At 44.8% G+C, this 25,786-nt stretch overlaps 3 protein-coding genes and 1 pseudogene across 3 annotated transcripts in view; 2 read left to right on the top strand and 2 right to left on the bottom strand.

The window, feature by feature from the left end:
* Positions 1 to 5,587, bottom strand: part of LOC117365473 — a 33,376-nt gene extending 27,789 nt beyond the window's left edge. Inside the window, exon 1 of the mRNA XM_033955949.1 lies at positions 5,124 to 5,587. Within this exon, the coding sequence (XP_033811840.1) occupies positions 5,124 to 5,528 (405 nt within the window). The 5' untranslated portion in view covers positions 5,529 to 5,587. The remainder of the gene's footprint in view (positions 1 to 5,123) is intronic.
* Positions 4,042 to 4,753, top strand: LOC117366074 (histone H1.01-like). Its single transcript, XM_033957163.1, has one exon. The coding sequence runs from the start codon at positions 4,081 to 4,083 to the stop codon at positions 4,693 to 4,695; it is 615 nt and encodes a 204-aa protein (XP_033813054.1). The 5' UTR covers positions 4,042 to 4,080; the 3' UTR covers positions 4,696 to 4,753.
* Positions 5,588 to 7,267: 1,680 nt separating the features above from the next.
* LOC117365472 lies at positions 7,268 to 7,643 on the bottom strand (annotated as a pseudogene).
* A 7,190-nt stretch (positions 7,644 to 14,833) lies between these two features.
* On the top strand, positions 14,834 to 19,651 carry LOC117365471 (serine/arginine repetitive matrix protein 1-like). The gene is made up of 2 exons (XM_033955948.1): positions 14,834 to 14,876; positions 18,507 to 19,651. The coding sequence occupies exons 1-2, from the start codon at positions 14,834 to 14,836 to the stop codon at positions 19,649 to 19,651; spliced, it is 1,188 nt and encodes a 395-aa protein (XP_033811839.1).
* Positions 19,652 to 25,786: the final 6,135 nt, after the last annotated feature.

Below are 25,786 nucleotides of genomic sequence, written 5' to 3'. Positions count from 1 at the left end.
CTTGGATGTAGACAGCTTTGAGGAAGGTGTTGTGGCGGATTGCCCAGTCCCAAACCTTCAGAGCTTCTTGACAAAGGGAGGCAGATCCCGTCCCTCCCTGTTTGTTGACATAATACATGGCTACTTGGTTGTCTGTGCGAATGAGGACTACTTGGTCGTGAAGAAGATGTTGAAAAGCATTGAGAGCCTTGAAAATCACTCTGAGTTCCAACAGATTGATGCGACATTGACGATCCGTACTGGTCCAGTGGCCTTGTGTACAGAGAACGTCGAGATGAGTGCCCCAAGCGTAGGTCAAGGAATCTGTCGTGAGGACCTTCTGATGAGGGGGCGTTTGAAAAAGCAAGCCTCTGGAGAGATTGGAAGAGAGCATCCACCAACGAAGAGACTGCTTCAAAGAAGGAGTGACTGTGATGTGTCGAGAAAGTGGGTCGCAAACCTGTGGCCATTGAGATGCCAGGGTCCACTGAGGAATTCTGAGGTGAAGTCTGGCAAAAGGACTCACATGTACTGTGGAGGCCATGTGACCTAGTAGTACCATCATGTGTCTCGCTGAGATGGAAGAGCAGGAAGACACTGTATGACAGAGTTGAAGTAGAGCTTCCAGACGTTGTTGTGGAAGGAATGCTCCGAGTTGGATAGTATCCAGAACAGCTCCGATGAATTGTAGAGTCTGAGAGGGTTGAAGCTGGGATTTGGGAAAGTTGATTTTGAATCCCAAACTTTGTAGGAACCACGTGGTCTGTTAGATTGCTACAATAACCCCCTGAGATGTTGAATCTTTCATGAGCCAGTCGTCGAGGTAGGGGAATACCTGAAGATCATGGTTCCGCAGAGCTGCTGTCACCACTACCAGGCACTTGATGAACACTCTGAGAGATGAATCCAGGCCAAAAGACAGCACTCTGTATTGATAATGCAGATTCCCCACCTGAAATCTGAGAAATTGACGGGAGGCCGGATGGATGGGAGTATGAGTGTAGGCCTCCTTGAGATCCAGAGAACACGATTAGTCATTCTGCTCAAGAAGGGGATAAAGGGATGCCAGGGACAACATGCAAAATTTTTCTTTGACCAAAAATTTGTTGAGCCCCGAGATCCAGAATGGGCTGCAGATAGCTCGTCTTCTTTGGAAAAAGGAAGTAACGGGAGTAAAAACCCCTGTTCTGCTGTTCCAAAGAAAGTGGTTCGATGGCATGAAGATGAAGCAGAGCTTGAGCTTCCTGAAGAAGGGCGGTCTGGGATGGATTGGAAGGATACTTTCTTGGAGGAAGCTCTGGTGGAACCTGAGTGAAATGAAGAGAGTATCCTTCTCTGATGATGGTCAGTACCCAGAGGTCGGATGTAATTGTTATCCATCTGTGGTAAAAATTAGGGGGAAGAGAAGTCAGAGACAGAACGATGGAGGTTATGCTCTGTTTTAAACAGTCAAAAAGGCTGTGAAGCCTTAGGTGCAGCAGAAGGTTGAGATTTTTGTTGCTTCTGAGACTGCTGTTTCTTAGGAGGAGGGCGAGTGTAAGGGGCTCTTGGAGCTAAACGCCTCTGGTAAATGGTAGGAGGGCATGTAGACTTGATAGGAGTCGGCTTTGGTTTAGGTCTGACAATAGAAACAAAAGATTTTTCATGTTCAGACAACTTCTTGGTGGCAGCCTTGATCGATTCATCGAAGAGGACATTGCCTGCACAAGGAATATTAGCCAAGTGGTCCTGAAGATCAGGATCCATGTCAATGGTACGAAGCCAGGCAAGGCGACGCATGGCTACAGAGCAAGCAGCTGCCCGGGCAGACAACTCAAAGGCATCATAAGACAACTGAAGTAGATGTAGTCTGAGTTGTGATAGAGAAGCGATGACTTCCTGAAATTCGAAGTGTTTTTGAGTGTCTAAATAGGTAAGAAATTTAGGTAAAAGAGCAATAAGGAACTCAAAATAGGTGACAAAATGGAAGTTATAATTGAGGACTTTAGAGGACATCATGACGTTTTGATAGATGCAACGCCCAAATTTGTCCATAGTTTTCCCTTCTCTTCCAGGAGGAACTGTGGCATAAACCTTGGAAGGACGGGACCTCTTTAAGGAGGACTCCACAAGTAGAGACTGATGAGATAACTGTGAATTCTCAAATCCCTTACAATGGAGTGTTTTGTATCTGGAGTCCAATTTTCCTGGAACCACTGGAATTGTATAAGGAGTCTCCAGGCATCTGGTAAAAGTTTGAGACACAAGCTTGTGAATAGGAAGCTTAAGTGACTCTGCTGGAGGTTGAGGAAGATGCATGACTTCAAGATACTCCTTAGAGAATTTGGAACCATTATCTAGTTGAAGGTCCAAGTCCACAGCCATCTGATAAAGAAAAGAGAAAGATAGCTGATCTGGCAATGTTTTGCCTCGAGAAGGATTCAAGGTCGTTGAGGCAGCCTGGGTCGAAGATGAGGCTTCAGCCGGAAAAAAGGCTTCAAAAGAATAAGGAGACTTGGACGAGGCTATGAAAGCCGCTGAATCCTCGAGGTGTGGAAGTGGAGACCTCGAATGAGGAGTCGGCGGTCTAGTAGAAATAGATGTAGAGCGAGGCTTAGTGGAAGAAGGACGCTCCTTAGAGGAAGAACTATGCCTGGAAGGATGCCTCGATGAAGGTCTCGATCGTCAAAGATCGAGGAGACTTCGCCTCGGAGATGGAAGCAGCTGATGCCACCAAAGAATGGATAGGACTGGAGGTTGTAGAGCGAAGTTCCAGAGGCTTGATGGAGGAACCTCGATGCACTCCCAAAGAGTCTACTCCTTGTATGGAGTGTGAGGATTCCTACCGAGGCACTTGCAAAGAAATCTACTCCTTGCTTCACGTGCTTAGATGCCAGGCCAAACACTCGCAGAGACTCTGCTCCCTGCATAGAGTGTGTAGACTCAGACTGAGGCATAGGAAGAGGCTGCAGAATGCCCAGGCTGCAGAATGCCCAGGCCACGAGAGTCTGCAGAATACCCAGGCTGGATTAGAGGAGCTAGCTTCAGTCCCATTTTCGTGAGGAAGTGAAGAAATTGCTGCTCTAACATTGTCTGGAAAGAAGCGGCAAAGATGGATCCATATCTGAAACCGGACCACCTGCTTTGGCTGGAGGTTCCACCAAGGCAGTGGAAATGTGCTTCGACTTAGAAGTCTTAGGCACCTTAAGCACTACCGGTGGAACTGTCTGCTGAGCTATCTGACCTGAGGAAACAGGGGAAGATGTAGCAGATGTCGTTGAGGAAAGAGACGCTGCAAACGAAGAAGATCTGATGAGGCTCAAAGTCGAAGCAGTGGAGGCAGGAGGGCTCTCGGTCGAAGGCGAGACCGAGGTGGGCTTCAAAGTCGAAGACGTGGACGAATACATCTGGAAGACCTTCTCCACCGAAAGTAGACAACGTTTAAGGGCACGAGGTTGAAGAGTAGCACAGCATTTGTACGACTTCGGATGATGTTGTGGCCCAAGGCACTTGAGGCACCTGGTGTGAGGTTTCGTGAGAGAAATCGAATGTTGACACTGGCTACACTTCTTGAAGCCTGTCGCTGGCCGGGACATAGAAGGAAAAATAGCCGCTGCAAGGTCGAAGGCCCTGGGCTGTGGCTGAGCGGCCTGCCCCGGCAGCCGAACGGTGTAGAGAAGGCACAAAGTGAAAAGTTAAACGCAGAGAGTCAAAGACGGACTTCTCGGCTCCGCAGAAAACTGAGAACTGAGGAGATGCGCCCTATACTAGGCGGGAAGGCACTCGTGCATGCGCGGTGCGGTTGACTCGAAACTTCTAGTTTCTACAAGCAAGTCTGCTTGCGAGGCTTCCGCATCCAGGCTCCATCGATGACATCATCCATATGTGAGAATAGGCTGCCTGCTTGTCCTGGGATAACTAATGTTATTTGAGTATACAAAGTTAATTGAGAGGGCTTCAGAAACACAAGGTCGAGAGGAGCCTTTGTCTGAAGCAGGCAGGCGCTGAGCCCGCAGCCAATCAGTGGGCAGCATCTGCTATAAATAGTGGGAGCGGCTGGGGCCGAGAAGCAACTTCATCGGTTTAATTTTTGGCTTTGGTGCGAGTACGACACAGCAGAGCATGGCCGAAACCGCTCCAGCAGCAGCAGCTGCGCCGCCTCCTGCTCCAGGCGCGGCCAAGAAGAAGGCGAAGAAGCCGGCGGGAGCGGCGAAAGCGCGCAAGGCATCGGGCCCCAGCGTCTCCGAGCTGATCGTGCAGGCGGTCTCGGCTTCAAAGGAGCGCAACGGCGTGTCCTTGGCTGGCCTGAAGAAGGCTCTGGCGGCAGCCGGCTACGATGTAGAGAGGAACAACAGTCGCGTGAAGCTAGCCGTCAAGAGTCTGGTGAGTAAAGGCAGCCTGCTGCAGACTAAGGGCAGCGGAGCTTCGGGCTCTTTCAAGCTGAACAAGAAGCAGCCGGAGGCGAAGAAGAAGAGCCCTCCGAAAAGCAAGAAAGCGGCAGTGAAGAAAGCGAAAAAGGCGGCAGGGGCCGGAGTGAAAAAGAGTCCGAAGAGGGCCAAGAAGCCGTCGGCAACCGCCACCAAGAAAGCAGCCAAGAGCCCCAAAAAGGCCAAAGCGGTTAAAGCCAAGAAAGCGGCGAAGAGCCCGGCTAAAGCCAAAGCGGTGAAAGCGAAGGTGAAGAAAAGCCCGGCCAAGGCTGCCAAGCCCAAGGCAGCAAAAGCCGCAAAGAAAAAGTGAAGCTCTGCTCCACAACCGGCGACGCTTATTAAACCCAAAGGCTCTTTTCAGAGCCACCTCACACATCAATGAAAGAGCGCCATAATCTTAAATAATTTCCAACAACGTGTTTTGTTATCCTCCACCCACACACACCCCTTATTCAGCCCGTCTCGTTTGCAAGGAGACCGGGGGCCACTATGTTGGGGCAAGGCTTCCCTTTGCTCCAGGCCAGTAGCCATGCGTGAGAACAACTGAAATCATAAGAGCAGTATTTTATTATGTTTTATTAGCTGTTTAGAGTAAACCTTTTGCAGTAAGAGTAAAGCACTGACTGCTGTCTTCACTACACAAAAAACAAGACTCATTTAAGCCCCTTTCAGGTGGGAAGTTGGTGGCTCTTAAAAGAGCCTTTGGGTTAAATGCCTGTTCAAGGACGCTTTCTAAGCCCTCTCCCCACGAATGCGGCGGGCCAGTTGGATATCTTTGGGCATGATGGTGACTCTCTTGGCGTGGATAGCGCAGAGATTGGTGTCCTCGAAGAGCCCCACCAGATAAGCCTCGCTAGCCTCCTGCAGGGCCATGACAGCCGAGCTCTGGAAGCGCAAGTCGGTCTTGAAATCTTGCGCGATCTCTCGCACCAGGCGTTGGAAGGGCAGCTTGCGAATAAGCAGCTCGGTGGACTTCTGATAGCGGCGGATTTCTCTAAGCGCTACAGTGCCCGGTCGGTAGCGATGAGGTTTCTTCACACCCCCTGTGGCTGGGGCGCTTTTGCGGGCAGCCTTAGTCGCTAGCTGCTTGCGAGGAGCTTTTCCTCCGGTGGACTTACGGGCGGTCTGCTTCGTACGTGCCATACCGAATACAGGACTCCTTTCTTCTTAATTTAACTACACAAAAAAAAACAACAACTAGAAAAAAAATCGCCGCTGCTCAGTTCTTTTATAGGCTCCAGAGTAACTGAAAACCGTTAAAGAAAGTATGAAAAGCCCGCCCTGTGCCGGGATTGGTCAGAACTGTAGGACGAGCCTACTCGTCTGAAATGGTGGTTGGGATTTTATTTGGAGACCGTAGCAAAGTTTGAAAAGCTGTGCTTTTTCATTCGTTTTGTATTCTTTATCTTCTCTTGATAGTGAATTAGAAAATATTGAGGAGTGGGCTGGGGAAGAGATGAAACCAATGACTGTTATTATTTTATTACAGCCCCTGTAAAATCGGGTATACTATTGAGTAGCCCGAACCAGAGTTTTGAAATTCCCGCCCTGTACAGTGATTGGACTACATCTTAGTATCTGATTTTGCTCTAGACTTTTCTCTTGAAATCGACACTATTGTTTTTAAATACAGAGTATAGCAATCGTGTTGACACACATTTAAGGTCAGTAATATTAAAGGTCTGGGGGACATTTGAGGGGAGAAAAAAAATAATAACAAACTCAACCCCCAAAACGATCAATTTCTCTATAACAGGACTAGAAGAGGAAATTCTCCATTAAAACCTGGAAACCCGTGTGTCAACCTAAATATGTTTTTAAAAGCTTTTGCTATTTAGACATGTGTCACTGGAGTGGAATAGTACTCCTCGCCCACGTGGCCATTTTAATTTCGGGGCCTACTGAAGTTAAATTTCCTGCGGTGAGTGATGAGGCGGCTGGGTTCCCAGCCGATGGACTCGTGACTATGAATCTTCAAAGTAGGAAGGGAGGAACAACTCCCGGATAGGGTTAACGGATACTTTTCAAGGACTGAGTGCCTGGATGGGTTTTCAAATACAGTATATGGGAAATCTGTCCAGGTTAATCTGGTTCTCCAGACTCCTCTGCCGACATCTTCCCTGCGCTAGCCAGATTCTGCTGCAAAATCGACCAATCAAATATAAACCTTAACTGCACCACCTAATACCAAGTTAACCCCTTTTATGAAGGCATAGCATGGGTTTAAGTGCTGGCAGGGGCAGTTACTGCCCCAACACTCATAGTTCACTAGTACCTGATCAAAACACAAAGAGTTGCAACACTCCATGCTAACAATCCACGGCAAGCAAAGGCTTCCCCCATGTCTTAATAACAGATTATGGACTTTTCCTCCAGGAATTTGTCCAAACCTTTCTTAAAACCACAACCTTGCAACACATTCCAGAGCTTAACTCTTCTCTGAGTGAAAAAAATATTTCCTCTTATTAGTTTTGAGTATTTCCCTGCAGTTTCATTGAGTGTCCCCTAGTCTTTGTAATTTTTTTTTTCAGTTCAAAAATGTTTTATTAAAGCTTTACAAAACCAGAACATAAAATCGATCCACTTGTACCTGTTCTACTCCACTCAAGATTTTGTAGACTTCAATCATATCTCCCCTCAGTCTTCTTTTTTCCACGCTGACCTTAAACCCCACTAAATCTCCATATAATTGAAAAATTTCCAACAGGATAGGAAGAGTATGCTCTGGTTCCTGAATATATAAGAAAATATCAGCAAATAATGCTATCCTATGGTCACAACTCCCAACCCATATCCCCTTCAAACCAGGATGTGCCCTAATAGAAGTTGCCAGAGGTTCTACAGAAATGGCAAATAATAAGGGTGGCAAGGTACAACCCTGCCTAGTCCCGCTCCCTAATAAAAAAAAAAAAAAAATCAGTATAAGAGCCCTTGGAGATGGCATGTTTGGCCAGTTCACCAGGCTGTGGTCTGGATCTCCCTGGAGGTGATGGTGGAGTGCTTGTTGTAATGTGCGAAACGGAAGGCTTCTCCAGCAATGCGCTGAAAGATGTCACTCATGAAGGAGTTCATGATGCCCATGTTCTTGGAAGAAATGCAGGTGTCAGGATGAACCTGATTCAGCACTTTATAGACATATATAGTGTAGCTCTCCTTCCTGCTTGGCTTGCGCTTCTTGCCATCTTTTCTCTGAGTCTTGCTCACCACTTTCTTTGAGCCCTTCTTGGGTATGGGAGCAGATTTGGCTAGCTCGAGCATCTGCGTGGACTTATACTTTTTTTTATCTGAGTAAGTAGAGTATGCTGTGGCTGTATTTATAGGATGCTCATGCAAATTTGTGTAGCTGGATGTCTTTCCTTACTATTGGACCTAGATTAGTGTTGGAATATCTTTGGGCTACTTTCTAGCTTTGGTATTGGTCTGCTGCGCCGAGGGCAAACGTTAAATGATAATCAGTCTCATTGGTGGGATGAACTTGTCTAACCAATTAGAAACAAGGTAGTATAAAAGGCCCTGATTGAGGCAGCCACTTCAACTGAAAGCTGTTACTTTATGGTTTGTTATTGAACATCATCCTTCTCATCCCAAAATTTGTCAATCCAGGATTTAAAATGATGGGGACGTACCCACTTTGCCCTAGACACATCTTTCAAAAAATAATGTTTTATAATATAATACTGCAATTAGCTGAATTCTCTTCTTTACACATATATTTCCTAACACTCCCTGGAACCTCCTTGTTTACAACTTCAGCTAACATATATCCTCAGTATCCGTACACCCATACAACTTTTATTTTCATAATTCTAGTTAATAGTACCACTAATTCAGTGGTTGCACTGACATTCTCCTTCTTTTAAGTCCTATTGTATTGGGAAGTTTCCCAGCAATTTCAACTTCTACCTATTATTCCATTGTAGCACTACCAGTTTTATCATACCATACTGTTTCTTATACCCCAAAATTATCAGCAAGGAATCATTGTGCCTTACAGTAATACTGTTGTTTAGTGAGGAGACCAAACCACGTAGAACTTGGAAAAATCTCATTATATGTATAAAGCACGCTTGGTTCTATGATAATCAGGTTACTATCCCTTTAAGAGAGTGCAGAGACCTCGCTCCTTTATGAGCACTGCGATCTATGATCAGTTAATCTTTGTACCCTACCTTCTCTGTAAAATTTTTCCTTGCGCGGAGACAGGGAACAGAAGAAGAGTTTGCTTTTAGTCTTTCAGAAACAAAAGCTGGAGCTACAGTTTCAGTCAGGGTGATTGTTAGTTGCAAGAAAGGTAAGTGTCCCATTTCCTATCTATTGTGTGAATGGGACTCTCCAGCAGCAGATCTACAGCTAAGACAATGTCAAGAAATGGACTGATCATTTACTCCCTACCTCTGTTAAATCTGCTTCTTTTTAATGGATCACAGCAATTTCCTCCTGCTGCTTTTGACTTCCAGTTTAGTTGTAACCGGCCTTTATTACTAAGAATATTCGTTTATCATTATATTATATAGTATGTGTGTGTGTGAGTTCTTAAAGTGTACCACGACTTGTGCAGAATTCAAAGACGTGATTCAGCTTCTCTTCTTGTTCGTTACAAAACACTTTTTTTGAGGTGTGGTTAGATCAGCTGCCTCAGCACTCTGAGGTTGTGATTTGATTCCCACTGCAGCAACTTGTGACTCTGGGCAAGTCACATAACACTTCAATGCCCCAGGTACAAAATAAGGGGTCTTTTTATTAAAGTGAGCTAACTGATTTAGCGCGCACTAAATGCTAACCCCCTCTTCTACAAAACTGCACTAGCAATTTCTAGCGCAGGGAGCCCCGCTGAATGGCCCATGCTGCTCCCGACGCTCATAGGAACTCAATGAGCGTCGGGAGCAGCACAGGACATTCAGCGTGGCTCTCTGCGCTAAAAACCACTAGTGCGATTTCGTAGAAGAGGGGGTAAGACAAGCATTATATTCCTATGGGCATCTTAGCATTTAGCATGCACTAATCTTTAGCATGCACTAAATTAGTGTTCTTCAACCACCGGTCCATAGACCAGTGCCGGTCCAGAGGGCCAGCATGTGCATCAGGCCCAAAACAGTGTTCTTCAACTGCTGGTCCACGGTGCGATCGATGCAGCGCTATCTTCGAGCCAGCTTCCTCTTCCTAACTGATTCAGTGCACAAAGAACCCCTGAGTACCTATTATGCAAAGTGATGCACATTGAGAAGAATAACCTGAATCACAGTTACCGGATGCTAGGGTCCACCTTAGGAGTTGGTGCCCAAGAAATGGATCTGGGTATCATTGTAGATAATACAATGAAACCTTCTGCCCAATGTGTGGTGGTGGCCAAAAAATCAAACAGGAGCTGGGAATTATTAAAAAAGGAATGGTTAACAAGACTAAGAATGCCATAATGCCCCTGTATCGTTTCATGCTGCGACCTTATTTGGAGTATTGCATTCAATTCTGGTCTTATCTCAAGAAAGATATAGTGGCGCTAGAAAAGGTTCAAAGAAGAGCAACCAAGATGGTAAAGGGGATGGAACTCCTCTCGTATGAGGAAAGACTAAAACAGTTAGGGCTCTTCAGCTTGGAAAAGAAACGGCTGAGGGGAAATATGATTGAAGTCTACAAAATCCTGAGTGGAGTAGAATGAGTATAAGTGGATTGATTTTTCACTCCGTCAAAAATTACAGACTAGGGGACACTCGAAGTTACAGGGAAATACTCTTAAAACCAATAGGAGGAAATTTTTTTTCACTCTGAGAATAGTAAAGCTCTGGGACACGTTTGCCAGAGAATGTGGTAAGAGCGGATAGCGTAGCTGGTTTTAAGAAAGGGTTTGGACAAGTTCCTGGAGGAAAAGTCCATAGTCTGTTATTGAGAAAGACATGGGGTAAGCCACTGCTTGCCTTGTATTGGTAGCATGGAATATTGCTACACCTTGGGGTTTGGCCAGGTACTAGTGCTTAGAGATTGGATGTCCCAACTTGTTCGGATCGAAGGAGACAAAAAGTTGAGGAGCAGTTCTGTGTGGTTTGGTGTATTCCAAATAGAAGGCCAAAGCACGTTTACAGTCCAGAGTATGAAGAGCTGATTCTCGAGGGTGAGAATGAGGCTTTGGAAAGAACACTGGAAGAACAATGGATTGGTTGAGATGAAATTCTGAAACCATTTTAGGTAGAAATTTAGGATGAGTACGAAGGACCACCTTGTCATGATGTAACATAGTGAAAGGTGGATCATCAACTAAAGCTTGCAGCTCACTGACTGTTCGAGCAGATGTTAGGGCAATGAGAAACACCGCTTTCCAAGTGACATACTTTAGATGAGCCTTAGACATTGGTTCAAATGGAGGCTTCATCAATTGAGCAAGAACAACATTGAGATTCCAAACCACTGAAGGTGGTTTGAGAGGAGGTTTGACATTGAAAAGTCCTTTCATGAATCTGGAAACCACCGGATGAGCAGAGAGGGGTTTCCCTTCAGTAGGCTGATGGAAAGCAGCAATTGCACTGAGATGGACTCGAATCGAAGTAGACTTGAGGCCAGAGGTGGATAAGTGCAAAAGATAATCTAGCACAGAAGATAAGGAGGAATGTTGAGGCTCCTTATCTTGAGAGATGCACCGTGTAGAAAATCTAGTCCATTTTTGGTGGTAGCACTGTCTAGTGGTAGGCTTCCTAGAGGTCTCTAAAATGTCTCTTACAGGTTGAGAAAACTGAAGAGGAGTTATGTTGAGAGGTACCAAGCTGTCAGGTGTATAGACTGCAGGTTGGGATGAAGTAGCGATCCTTGACTCTGTGTAAGCAGAGACGGAAAAACTGGCAGAGGATATGGCTCCCTGCTGCTGAAGAGAGTACCAAGGTTGTCTCGGCCACCGAGGAGCAATCAGAATCATGGTGGCATGAGCATTCTTCAACTTGACAAAAGTCTTGAGAATGAGAGGGAACGGAGGGAATGCATACAGGAAGAGATTTGTCCATTCCAATAGGAAAGCATCTGCCTCGAGGCAATGAGGAGAATAAATCCTGGAGCAGAACTGAGGCAGTTTGTGGTTTTAGGGAGCTGCAAAGAGATCTATTTGAGGCTTTCCCCACTGTGAAAAAAATGTGATGTAGATGCGATGAATGGAGTGTCCATTTGTGAGGTTGCATTAGACGACTCAAGTTGTCCGCTAAGCAATTTTTTGCCTCTTGGATGTAGACAGCTTTGAGGAAGGTGTTGTGAAGAATTGCCCAGTCCCAAACCTTCAGAGCTTCTTGACAAAGGGAGGAAGATTCCGTCCCTCCCTGTTTGTTGACATAATATATGGCGACTTGGTTGTCCTGCGAATGAGGACTACCTGGTCGTGAAGAAGATGTTGAAAAGTTCTGAGAGCGTTGAAGATCGCTCTGAGTTTCAACAGATTGATGTGACACCGACGATTCGTACTAGTCCAGAGGCCTTGAGTATGGAGACCATTGAGATGAGCACCACAAGCGTAGGTCGAGGAATCTGTTGTGAGGACCTTCTGTTGGGGAGGCAGTTGAAACAGTAAGCCTCTGGAGAGATTGGAAGAGAGCATCCACCAGCGGAGAGACTGCTTCAAGGAAGGAGTGACTTCCTTGTATTGTATTGAAAAAGTGTATGTATTGAAAAGTGGGTCACAAGCCTGCATCCACTGAGATGCCAGGGTCCACTGAGGAATTCTGAGGTGAAGTCTGGCAAAAGGAGTCACATGTACTGTGGAGGTCATGTGACCTAGTAGTACCATCATGGGTCTCGCTGAGATTGAACAGTGGGAAGACACTGCATGACAGAGTTGAAGGAGAGCTTCTAGATGTTGTTGCGGAAGGAATGCTCTAAGTTGGATAGTGTCCAGAACAGCTCCGAAAAATTGTAGATTCTGAGAGGGCTGAAGTTGGGTTTTGGGAAAACTAATTTAGAATCCCAAACTTTGTAGGAACCACGTAGTCCGTTGCGTCATTACAATAACCCCCTGAGATGTGGAATCCTTTATGAACCAGTCGTCTAGGTTGGGAAACACCTGAAGACCATGGTTCCTTAGAGCTGCTGCTACTACTACCAGGTACTTGGTAAATACTCTGGGAGATGAAGCCAGGCCAAAGGGTAGCACTCTGTATTGATAATGCAGATTCCCCACCCTAAATCTGAGATATTGACAGGAGGCCGGATGAATGGGAATATGAGTATAAGCCTCCTTGAGATCCAGAGAGCATAACCAGTCGTTCTGATCTAGAAGGGGATAAAGGGTCACTAAGGACAACATGCAAAATTTTTCTTTGACTAAAAATTTGTTGAGAGCCCTGATATCCAGAATGGATCGCAGATCTTTGGAACAAGTAAGAAACAGGAGTAAAACTCCCTGTTCTGCTGCTCCGAAGGAACTGGTTTGATGGCATGGAGATGAAACAGAGCTTGAGCTTCCTTAAGAAGAAGGGCGGTCTGGGATGGACTGGAAGGATACTCTCTTGGAGGAAACTGTGGTGGAACCTGAGTGAAATGAAGAGAGTATCCTTCTCTGATGATTGACAGCACCCAGAGGTTGGATGTAATTATCTTCCATCGAAGATAAAAATGATGGAGACGACCTCCAATGGGGGGAAGAGAAGACGGAGACAGAACGGTAGAGGGTATGCTCTGTTTTTAACAGTCAAAAAGGCTGCGTAGCCTTAGGTGCAGCAGAAGGTTGAGATTTCTGTTGCTTCTGATTCTGCTGTTTCTTGAGAGGTGGACGAGTGTAAGGAGCCGCTCTCGGAGCAAAACACCTCTGGAAAATTGGAGGAGGGCATGCAGGCTTGGCTGGAGCTGGCTTAGGCTTTGGTCTGACAATAGATGCAAAAGATTTTTCATGTTCAGACAATTTCTTGGTGACAGCCTCGATAGATTCATAGAAGAGGTCATTGCCTACACATGGAATATTAGCTAAGTGGTCCTGAAGTTTAGGGTCCATGTCTATAGTGCGAAGCCAGGCTAGGCGGCGCATTGCTACAGAACAAGCAGTCGCCCTGGCAGACAACTCAAAGGCATCATACGAAGACTGGAGAAGATGTAATCTGAGTTGTGACAGAGTAGCTATGACTTCTTGAAATTCAAAGTGCTTTTGTGTATCTAAATAGCTGAGAAACTTTGGAAGATCAATGAGGGTCTTGAAATAAGTGACAAAATGAAAATTATAATTGAGGACTTTAGAGGACATCATGGCATTTTGGTAAAGGCGACGTCCAAATTTGTTCATGGTTTCCCCTTCCCTTCCAGGAGGAACAGCAGCATAAACTCTGGAAGGATGGGATCTCTTCAAGGAGGACTCCACAAGCAGGGACCGATGAGACAATTGCAAGTTCTCAAAAACTTTGCAATGTAGTTTTATACCTAGAGTCCAACTTGCCTGAAACAGCGGGCATTGCATAAGGAGTCTCCAGGCATCGTGTAAAAGTCTGAGACAAACACCCCCCCATGCAAATGTATAAAAGTAAGCCTTATATGGAATCAAATATTTTTGACCAATTATATACAAGTATAGGAATGTCAGACAACTAGCACTGTTATAATCAGTAATACTGGGGTTATTCAACAGTAATCACAAAAAGTAGGGAAATAAATTTAAAGATCCCTAATAGTATAACACCCTTCCAAAGTTTAGATGATCCTCAGAAACACCACTTAGGGCTCCTTTTACGAAGCCACGTTAGCGGTTTAACGTGCGTAATAGCGCACACTAATTTGCCGGCTGCACTAGCCGCTACTGCCTCCTCTTGAGAAGGCAGTAGTTTTTTGGCTAGCGCGGGAGTTAGCGTGCGCTAAAAATTTGCATGCGATAAAGCTGTTAATGCGGTTTCATAAAAGGAGCCCTTAGAGTTCAATTGAGTTTCATTACACTAAGCTTTAAGTGTTAAATCATCATCGGATCTCTATATAAATATGTTTAAACCTTTTAAAATCTTGGTCTCCATCACAACCTCCTCAGGGAGAACGTTCCAAGCATCTACCACTCGTTGTGCGAAACAGAATTTCCTAATATTTGTCCTGGGCCTGGTGCCCCTCAGTTTCAGTCCATGACCTCTTGTCCGGGTCACATTTGACAACGTGAATAATGGTGTTTCTTGCTCTATTTTGTCAAATCCTTTTATTATTTTAAAAGTCTCTATCATATCCCCTCGCAGTCCTCTTCCCCAAGGTGAACAAGCCCAGTTTCCCAAGGCGTTCTTTGTAGCGCAAATTCTCCATACCCTTTACTAGCTTCGTGGCTCGCCTCTGCACCCTCTCCAGCAGGGTTATATCCTTCTTTAGGTAGGGAGACCAGTGTTGGATACAGTACTCCAAGTGTGGTCTGACCATTGCTCTGTAAAGCGGCATTATGACGTTCGCCGATCTACTTGTTGATCTCAGGGATGTGTAAAGCCTGGTTGGGTGAAAATCCTGCCAGTCAATGAATCTAAGACAAGATGTGTATATTAGATCAAATGAAAGCCACTGCAAGGCACAAAGGTAGGCAGGAGATTACAGATATGTGTGTTTTTCTGAACAAAATGAAGGTGAAAGCATGCATCAGCGCCTGTTCTGTGTCTACATATGAGCCTTGTAAAAACTACTTGAAAGAAAAATTTTGTGAGGCTTATATTTAGGTACAGAACAGAACTTCTGTTTCCTTTTGGACATGTGCAAAAAAACCCTGCACTTACAGTGAAATATGTGTCAAGCACGCTTACAGCCACAAGTTTTCCACACATATAATTAGAATACATTTTACTTTCTGCATGGTTGGTATAACACTCATGATAGAAGCAAGGTGTTCTGATATCGGCAGCTCTACCGTGAGCTTTTCTGCATTGTCTCTATGTTGACATCAGCAGGTGAAACCTACTCTTCCCCAGATGTGAAACATAGTAACATAGTAAATGACTGCAGATAAAGACCCAAGTGGTCCATCCAATCTGCCCGACCATACATGCTCCATAATTTAGTTTACTTTAAATGGTCCTTTTTCTAAGATATTTCTGGGCCAGAAACCCAGAGCCCTGCCCAGTAGTGTACTTAGCTACCATCTGCTGGAGTCTCCAACAAAGATCACGCCAGCCCATCCTCAACTGAATGTCCTTATACGGGACAAGGCCGTACAAGTCTGCCCTGTACTGGTCTTAGTTCCTTCAATGTATACCTATTTTTTTCTGATTAGAAATCCTCTGTGTTCATCCCATGCTTGTTTGAACTCTGTCACCATTTTCTTCTCCATCACCTCCCTCGGGAGCGCATCAATCACCCTCTCCGTAAAGAAGAATTTCCTAACATTACTCTTGAATCTACCACCCCTCAACCTCAAATTATGCCCTCTGGTTTTACCATTTTCCTTTCTCTGGAAGATATTTTGTTCTACGTTAATACCTTTCAAGTATTTGAATGTCTGAATCATATCTCCCCTGTTCCTCTCATCATATGTTTTCTGGAAGAAACCTCCTACCATTTTCGTCGCCTTCCTCTGGAATGCTTCAAGTTTTTTATGTCCTTCGCCAGAAACAGTCTCCACAACTGAAAACAATACTCCAAGTGGGGCCTCACCATCGACATATACAAGGGCATCAACACCTTCTTCTTCTACTAGTCACGCTGCCCTCTATACAGCCTAGCATCCTTCTGGCAACAGCCACCGCTTTGTCACACTCTTTCTTCACCTTTAGATCTTCAGACACCGCTAGATGGAGGGATCACTCGCCAGCCAAGGGAGACAGCCCTGACTTTGGCAGGAACGCCACGTATATCGGCGAACCTAAGTGATGATCGGGTTTCCCTTAACCCGATCCAGGGGCGAAGTCCTGACCAACCCAGAAGAAGAAGCCCTGCAGGGAATGTGGCTATACAATCTACCCAGGAAGCCAGTTCATTGAATAGCCCCGGAGGAGAAGAACTTTCCACTGAAGCCCAGACATCAGCTCTCCATGCAGAGGCAGGAGAAAATCCATCTTCTGTGAGCAAGATACAGTTTGGACAGTTGACTAAGCACACAGTGGTAAATTTAGAGGAACTCTGGAGGGCTATTGAAATTATGGACTCTAACCTCAAGAAGGCAATGACTATTGTTCAGCATGATTATGTCTCTGTCAGCTCTCATGTAGAAAGAAGCCCATGAGAAATTGTTAAAACAACAGGGAGATGATATAAAAAAGCATGAAGAACAGATCATTCAAATTAAAAAAATATAGACAGAGATTTTTAAAGAGAGATCTATTCAAAAAAAAACCTTGAATATATGGAAAATAAGCAGAGAAGAAACAACTTAAGACTGCTGAATTTTCCTAAATCTCCAGTATTATCTCCAATTGAGATGGTGTGCATATAATAATAATTTATTTTCTTATATACCACCCTACCAACAGTTCTGGGCAGTTTACAACAAGGAATAAAACTGAACAATTCAGCGAAGAGGATACAATTTCATAATAAAAAAAAAAAACAAAACCAATACATCGTAAGCAATCAAATGCAGCAGAGCCTATTATACAATTTAAAATATTAAAAAATCTAATGAAGAGAAACACATAATATATTTTAAAAAGGCCTATAGCAGTTTTCTTCTAAAAACCAATCAACTAGTAATTGAACCCATCACAATTAAAACACATCAATCTAATATATCAAATAAATATGTTTTTAAAACTTTCCTAAATGTAGTATAAGAATAAGTTTGAGTGATCAATGGATGTAACCAGGAATTAAACTTCCCGGCCTGGTACTCCAATGTCCTGTCAAAAAAAGTTTTATAAAGGCAGGACCTCGGGGCAGGGAAGGCGAAAATACCTGAATTTCTGGTATCTTTTGCTGAATAGAAAAATTTCAAGTAGGAAACCAAGTAAGATGGCAATAAACCAAAAAATGCCTTGTAACATATGCACCCAAACTTGAAGAATACTCTGGCACTGAATGGTAGCCAGTGTAGTTTAGCATAGTATGGGCTGACATGATCTTATTTTTTTAAGTCCAAAAATCAGGCGCACAGCAGCATTATCCCAGGACAAGCAGGCAGCATATTCCCACACATGGGTGACGTCACCGACGGAGCCCCGCAGCGGACAGCCTCGAAAGCAAACTTGCTTGAAGATCTCAAACTTTCGAGTGCTGCATCGCGCATGCGCGCGTGCCTTCCCGCCCGAACTAGGGGGCGCATCTCCTGTGAGGATCCTCAGTTTGTTTAATTCCGCGGAGACAAGAAGACACGTTTTTCTACATCTCTGCAGCAATTTAGCCTTCTCTTCACCGCGGCTGTTTCTTTTTTTCAGTAAAGTTCGGTCGCTGTGTTCTTCTATTTTATTTCTCCTTTTTAAATATATATAAAAAAAAAGAAAAGAAAATTTTTGTTTCTTTTCTTTCTTGTCCGGCTGGTGAGCCTTGGGCCTAGGCCCAATTGCTCCTTCCGTTCGACACGGACTTTATTTTTTCTATGTCCCGGCCTCTCACCGGGTTTAAACGTTGTCGTCAGTGCAATCGTGTGATTTCGGTCACCGATCCCCACTGCCGTTGTCTACAGTGTCTGGGTCCTACCCATTCCCCAGAAGATTGTCATTGTTGCTTCACTCTCACTCCACGGGCTTTTCGACGCAGGTGCGCCCAATTCTTTCAAATTTTCGGAGACATGGAGCAACCTTCGGATTCGACTTCGACCTCGGCGGCTGCCCCGGTCTCGAAGGCTTCGACTCCGACAACATCGACGACCACGGTCTCGAAGGCTTCGACCCAAGTTCCGGCTGGAGCTTCGGTCTCAAAGGCCTCGACCTTGCCTGCTTCGGTTCCCTCGAAGACGGTGCCATCGGTGAAGTCTTCCATGGGGTAAGTCTCCTGGTTCTCTTTCAGGTGCCGTACCCAAGAAGCCACCAGAGTCCTCTGCACGCCCATCTTCCAAGCGTACCTCCAAGATAAGGGAATACTCACCTTCGAGGTCGCCCTCTTCGGAGCGTACTGCTGCACCTACGAGATCAGAACCTTCTGTCTCGGTGCCGATGCTGGAGGACATGCTAAAATCTATATTGGCCACTCAGATTTCCTCTTTAGTGGCTCAATTGGTCCCGTCCTCGACCTTGCCTCGGATGTATCAGCCTGTCACCCAACCAGAGCTTCCAGTATCTCGAGGCCGATCCCGGACACCGAAGAGAATACTTTCATCTGATTCTTCTCCGGAATCACCTCCTCCGAAGCACCGGTCAAAGCATTCGAGACATATTGCTTCCAAGCTTCGGAGGGAGTCTTCTGCTTTGGATACCGAGACTTCTCTGCCTCATTCTTCAAAGTCGAAGCACGGATCCCGACACCATCGAGCATCGACTCGAAGTCCTTCTCGACCGAAGACTCCACCGTCGAAACCAGCTCGTCGAGACACTTCACCTCAAACCTCGACTCATTCAGTACCACGTACACCTGATACTTCTCCATCCAGAAGTCTTAAGAGAAAACATTCTCTCACTCCACCACACAGTACAGCTTCTTCTGTAACTCTACGTCTGGAGTCCGAACCACTCTCACCATATTCTAGAGAGGCTTCTCCTTCCTACTCAGCACTTCCTAAATCTTGCAGTGTGTCTCCTGAAGAAGCATCTGATTCCAAATCCATTTCATTTGCAAAATTTATCTTTGATATGGGACAAGCTCTCAAACTGGATCTCCATTCAGATTCTAAATATACTCCTGAATATTTAGCAGATATGGAGCTTCCTCATCCACCTAAAGAGTCTCTACGTTTACCAATGACTCCTGTTCTCAAACAAACTTTTGTTCGTAACATGGAGACTCCTTATTCCATCACTGCCATTCCATCTAAATTGGAATCCCGTTATCGCACTGTTCCATGTAAGGGTTATGAAAAATCTCAACTCTCTCATCAATCCTTGGTAGTGGAATCATCTTTAAAGAAAGCTCATCCTTCCAAAATCTACGCTTCTGTTCCTCCAGGCAGAGAAGGTCGTACCATGGATAAGTTTGGTCGTCGTTTATACCAGAACTCCATGATGACAAATAGAGTCCTTAATTATAGCTACATTTTTACATCTTACTTTAACCACTTTTTGAAGATATTACCATCTTTTTACCCGGATATCTCCACAACTCGTCTTTCGGAATTTAAACTCATCCTCAAGACTCTTTCTCAATTAAGACTTTTCATGTTACAAGCATCATATGATGCCTTTGAACTCTCTTCTCGAGTCTCTGCCTTTGCTGTAACCATGCGTCATTTAGCATGGTTACGCATTGTTGACATGGATCCCAATCTTCAAGATTGATTGGCGAATCTACCTTGCCAGGGGAACGAATTGTTCGATGACTCTATTGAAGCAGCTACTAAGCGTCTTTCAGAACATGAACGCTCTTTTGCTTCCCTCATTCGACCAAAACCTAAACCTACGCCTACTAGATGTTTTAAACAGACTCCACGTCGTTATCCTCAGAAAACGACTCCTGCTTTTTCCAGACCTCCTCCTCGTCGTCCTCCACAACAACGCCAGCAAAAGTCTCAGACTCCTGCTGTCACCAAACCAGCTCAGTCTTTTTGACAGTCTCAGCCTGAGCATTCCAATTTCTCTATTTCCAAATTCTCCCCTCCCCATAGGGGGTCGACTTTCCACATTTTATCACCAGTGGGAGCTCATTACATCAGATCTCTGGGTGCTTACCATCCTACGAGAGGGATACTCTCTTCGGTTCCTTCAGGTGCCTCCAGATCGCCATCCAAGAGAGTGTCCTTCCAATCAGTCGCACCTTCCCCTTCTTCTTCAAGAAGCTCGGGCTCTTCTTCGCCTGCGAGCTGTAGAGGAAATGCCTCTTGCCCAAAGGAACTTGGGATTCTACTCCCGTTATTTTCTAGTTCCCAAAAAGACGGGGGATTTGCGACCTATTCTGGATCTCAGAGTTCTCAACAAATACCTAGTCAAAGAGAAATTTTGAATGCTCACTCTGCCGACTTTCTATTCCTTAATGGATCAAGGGGATTGGATGTGTTCCCTCGATCTCAAGGAGGCGTATACTCATATCCCTATTCATCCAGCATTTCGCAAGTACCTCAGATTTCAAGTAGGAAGCCTTCATCTGCAATAACGAGTTCTCCCCTTCGGGTTGGCTTCTTCTCCCAGAGTTTTCACAAAATGTCTGGTGGTGGTGGCTGCAGCTCTTCGCAACCAGGGTCTCCAAGTATTTCCATACCTCGACGACTGGCTCATCAAAGCTCCCTCTTTTTCAGGGGTTATTACAGCGACCCAACAGACTATTCTTTTTCTTCAAAGTTTGGGATTTCACATAAACTTTCCAAATCTCAGTTGACTCTCTCTCAGTCTCTCCAGTTCATAGGAGCAACTCTGGACACTATCAATCTGAGAGCCTACCTTCCACAATCACGTCAGGCTGCGCTTCTTCAGATTTCTCATCAAATATTCCACCTTCCATCCGTTTCGGCACGAATGATGGTTCTGCTCGGTCACATGGCTTCTACGGTTCATGTGATTCCTTTTGCCAGACTTCACCTTTGTATTCCTCAATGGACACTGGCGTCCCAATGGCAGCAAACCGTGGATCCACCATCTCGATTGATTTCCATAACTCCTTTATTGCGGAAGTCTCTCCGTTGGTGGATGCTCTCTTTGAATCTTTCAAGAGGCTTGCTGTTCCACCCTCTTCCTCATCAGAAAGTCCTCACAACCGACTCATCAATGTACGCTTGGGGAGCTCATGTGGATGGTCTCCGAACGCAAGGTCTATGGACTGCAGTAGACCGTCTGTGTCATATCAATCTGTTGGAACTCAGAGCGATATTCTATGCTCTCAAAGCCTTTCAACATCTCCTTCACGACATGGTGATTCTTGTACGTATAGACAACCAGGTAGCCATGTATTATGTCAACAAACAAGGAGGGACGGGATCTCATTCCCTCTGTCAAGAAGCTCTGAAATTGTGGCATTGGGCAATTCTTCACAACATCTACCTCAGAGCTGTTTACATTCAGGGTTAACACAATTATTTGGCGGACAAATTGAGTCGTCTTCTACAGCCTCATGAATGGACGCTCAATTCTCCTACTCTTCGCCAAATCTTTGCTCGTTGGGGAACTCCGCAGATAGATCTGTTTGCATCACCTCTCAACTTCAAACTGCCTCAATTTTGCTCCCGCATTTACGCTCAACGTCTCGAAGCGGATGCGTTTCTACTGGATTGGAGGAATCAGTTCCTTTATGCCTTTCCTCCGTTTCCTCTGATTCTCAAGACTCTAGTCAAACTGAAGTCAGAACATGCCACCATGATTCTGATAGCTCCTCGGTGGCCCAGACAACCTTGGTTCTCCCTTCTACTTCAACTCAGCACCAGGGAGCCTCTCCTTCTGCCAATATTTCCTTCTCTACTCACGCAGAGTCAAGGATCCTTGCTTCATCCCAATCTGCAGTCTCTACACTTAACAGCTTGGTACCTTTCTGCATAACAGACTTTCCTCAATTTTCTCAGTCTGTTCAAGATATATTACTTGCTTCCAGAAAGCCATCAACTAGACAATGTTATGGCCAGAAGTGGACTAGATTTTCTACTTGGTGTTCTACACGTCACTTGCAACCCATATCGTCATCCTTAGCATCAGTTCTGGACTACTTGCTTCATTTGTCACATTCTGGACTTCAAACTACATCTATTCGAGTCCATCTTAGTGCTATAGCTGCTTTTCATCAGCCTCTGGATGGAAAACCTCTTTCTGCACATCCTATGGTTTCTCGCTTCATGAAAGGACTTCTAAATCTCCATCCACCGATTAAACCACCTCCAGTGGTTTGGGATCTCAATGTTGTTTTAGCTCAACTTATGAAACCTCCTTTTGAACCGCTTGACAAAGCTCACCTCAAGTATCTCACTTGGAAAGCTGTGTTCCTGATCGCCCTCACATCTGCTCGACGAGTCAGTGAATTACAAGCATTGGTGGCAGATCCACCTTTCATAGTTTTTCATCATGACAAGGTGGTCCTCCGTACTCATCCTAAATTCTTACCTAAAGTTGTTTCAGAATTTCATATCAATCAGTCTATTGTTGTATCTGTCTTTTTTCCAAAGCCTCATTCTCATCCTGGAGAAACAGCCCTTCATACCTTGGACTGTAAACGTGCCTTGGCTTTCTACCTCCAACGTACTCAACTTCACAGAACATCTCCTCAACTTTTCATCTCCTTTGATCCAAACAGGTTGGGGTGTCCTATATCAAAGCGCACCATCTCCAACTGGATGGCTGCTTGCATTTCTTTCTGCTATACTCAGGCTGGTCTTCCTCTGCAAGGTCGAGTGACGGCCCACAAAGTTAGAGCGATGGCGGCATCTGTAGCCTTCCTCTGATCAACTCCTATTGAGGAAATCTGCAAAGCTGCCACTTGGTCCTCGGTTCATGCTTTCACCTCTCATTAATGTCTGGATATTTTATCCAGGAGGGATGGCCATTTTGGCCAATCTGTTTTGCAAAATCTTTTTTCATAAATTGCCAGCTTCCCTCCATCCCTTTTTACTTAGCTTGGAGGTCACCCATGTGTGGGAATATGCTGCCTGCTTGTCCTGGGATAAAGCACAGTTACTTATCGTAACAGTTGTTATCCAGGGACAGCAGGCAGATATTCCCACAACCCTCCCACCTCCCCTGGTTGGCTTCTTGGCTTGGTATCTGAACTGAGGATCTCACAGGAGATGCGCCCCCTAGTTCGGGCGGGAAGGCATGCGCGTATGTGCGATGCAGCACTCGAAAGTTCGAGATCTTCAAGCAAGTTTGCTTTCGAGGCTGTCCGCTGCGGGGCTCCGTCGGTGACATCACCCATGTGTGGGAATATCTGCCTGCTGTCCCTGGATAACAACTGCTACGGTAAGTAACTGTGTTTTCTGGACCAATCAAAGTCTTTGTAAAGTCTTCTTTGGTAGCCCCAAGTAAACTATATTGCAGTAGTCTAACATTGATAGTACCAAAGATTGTACCAATAACCAAAAGGATTCCCCATCAAAGTACTTCTTGATGGTCCTTAATTTCCATAATACAGCGTAACTTTTTTAAATTCATAAATCAGTATGCTTTTTAAAAGCTAGGCTGCAAGCCAAGGTTATTCCTAATTTTTAAATTAGGCACTATCTCAAAACTTTGACCCTTCAAATTTATAGTTGTCTCCTGTATTTTATCATTGGGGCTTGCAAGGAAGAACTTAATTTTTCCAGGGAAATTTTAATGATTCCGTAAGAAAATTTACCACCTATAACTGGGGCTCAATATTTATCTCCAGGAAAGAAGTAAGATAGCTCAACCCCTATTAAGAACATAAGAAGTTGCCTCCACCGGGATCAGACCAGAGGTCCATCGCACCCAGCGGTCCGCACCCGCGGCGGCCCATCAGGTCCATGACCTGTCAAGTGTTCCCTGCCCTAAAAAAACCTATCCTTACTTCTATCTGTATCCCTCAATCCCCTTTTCCTTCAAGAATTTATCCAAACCTTCTTTGAATCCCTGTAGTGTCTTCTGCCCCACCACTACCTCCGGGAGTGCGTTCCATGTGTCCACCACTCTCTGGGTGAAGAAGAACTTCCTGGCATTGGTTCTAAACCTATCCCCTTTCAGTTTCTCCGAGTGCCCCCTTGTACTTGTTGTTCCCCACAGTCTGAAGAATCTGTCCCTGTCTACCTTATCTATGCCTTTCAGGATCTTGAAAGTTTGTATCATGTCTCCTCTAAGTCTCCTCTTTTCCAGGGAGAACAGCCCCAGCTGTTCTAGCCTGTCGGCATATGAAAGGTTTTCCATACCTCTTACCATTTTCGTCGCTCTTCTCTGGACCCCCTCAAGCAATGCTATGTCCTTCTTGAGGTACGGCGACCAATACTGGACACAGTACTCCAAATGCGGGCGCACCATTGCACGGTACAGTGGCATGATGACTTCCTTTGTCCTGGTCGTGATACCCTTCTTGATGATACCCAGCATTCTGTTTGCTTTCTTTGAGGCTATCGCGCATTGTGCTGATGCTTTCATTGTTGTATCCACCAGCACACCCAGGTCTCTTTCAAATTGGAGTAACAGAAAAGGGAGAAATGAACTTAACATAATTTTTGGACTATACAGAAGTTTTGGACTTAATTTTAAGACTATATTTTAGACATATGAATGATAAGTTCTTTGGTTTGCCAATTCAGATTTTTCCAGATGTTGCTCAAGTGATACAGAAAAGGAGAAAATAATTTCTACTTTATAAATCCAGGATTTTGGCCCTGGGTGCATCCTTTATTTTGAAGTTTCCGGCTAAGTGCTGTGTTTCGCTACAGGAAAAACATTTTTTGTTTTATGAACCAAAGCAACTATTGGAATTTATTGTGGTCAAAGAAGAGGGTGGTCTGGTGATAGGTCTGATAGACCCTCCTGTAGTTTAAGACCAGGCTGTCGGGGGTTTTCTATCAGTGTCTCCCGAGCTGTTCTTAAGATGGAATCAATTTTCTTAATTCAATTATAATGCTTGAATCTTTACTTTATTGTGTGGACTAAATAATTAATAATTATTTTCTTTCCATGCACCACTGATTTAAGTGAGGCTGGGTATCTAATTTCATGTTTCACTATTCCAAATCTGTATTCAAGTATTGATTTGCTTATTTAAAAATGTGAAAAGTTGAATAAAAAAATAATTAAGAATAGATCTTCAGACACTATCACCCCAAGGTTCCTCTCTCCATCCGTGCATATCAGCCTCTCACCTCCCAGCACATATGGCTCCTTCTGATTTCTAATCCCCAAATGCATTACTCTGTACTTCTTTGCATTGAATTTTAATTGCCAGATATTAGACCATTCTTCTAACTTTTGCAGATCTTTTTTCATGTTTTCCACTCCCTCCTCGGTGTCTACTCTGTTACGAATCTTGGTATCATCCACAAAAATGCAAACTTTTCCTTCTAACCCTTCGGCAATGTCGCTCACAAACATATTGAACAGGATCGGCCCCCAGCACCGATCCCTGAGGGACTTTACTACTCACCTTTCCCTCTGAGTGAATTCCATTTACCACCACCCTCTTCCGTCTGTCCATCAACCAGTTTCTAATCCAGTTCACCACTTTGGGTCCTAACTTCAGCCCATCAAGTTTGTTCAAGAACCTTCTATGAGGAATCATGTCAAAGGCTTTGCTGAAATCTAAGTAAATTACATCTAGCATATGCTCTTGATCTAATTGTCCAGTCACCCAAATAATTCAATCAGATTCTTCTGGCACGATTTACATTTTGTAAAACCATGTTGCCTCAGATCCTGTTTGCCTCACTATCCTTTCTTTCAGCAACGCTTCCATTATTTTTCCAATAACCGAAGTGAGGCTTACTGGCCTGTAGTTTCCCGCTTCATCTCTGCGACCACTTTTGTGAATAGGGACCACATCCG

This window comes from Geotrypetes seraphini, chromosome 8, assembly GCF_902459505.1.
Source record: "Geotrypetes seraphini chromosome 8, aGeoSer1.1, whole genome shotgun sequence".
NCBI classification, from domain to species: Eukaryota; Metazoa; Chordata; class Amphibia; order Gymnophiona; family Dermophiidae; genus Geotrypetes; species Geotrypetes seraphini.
Note: the sequence above shows the minus strand (reverse complement) of the source record. Positions and strands in the feature narration are given on the sequence as shown.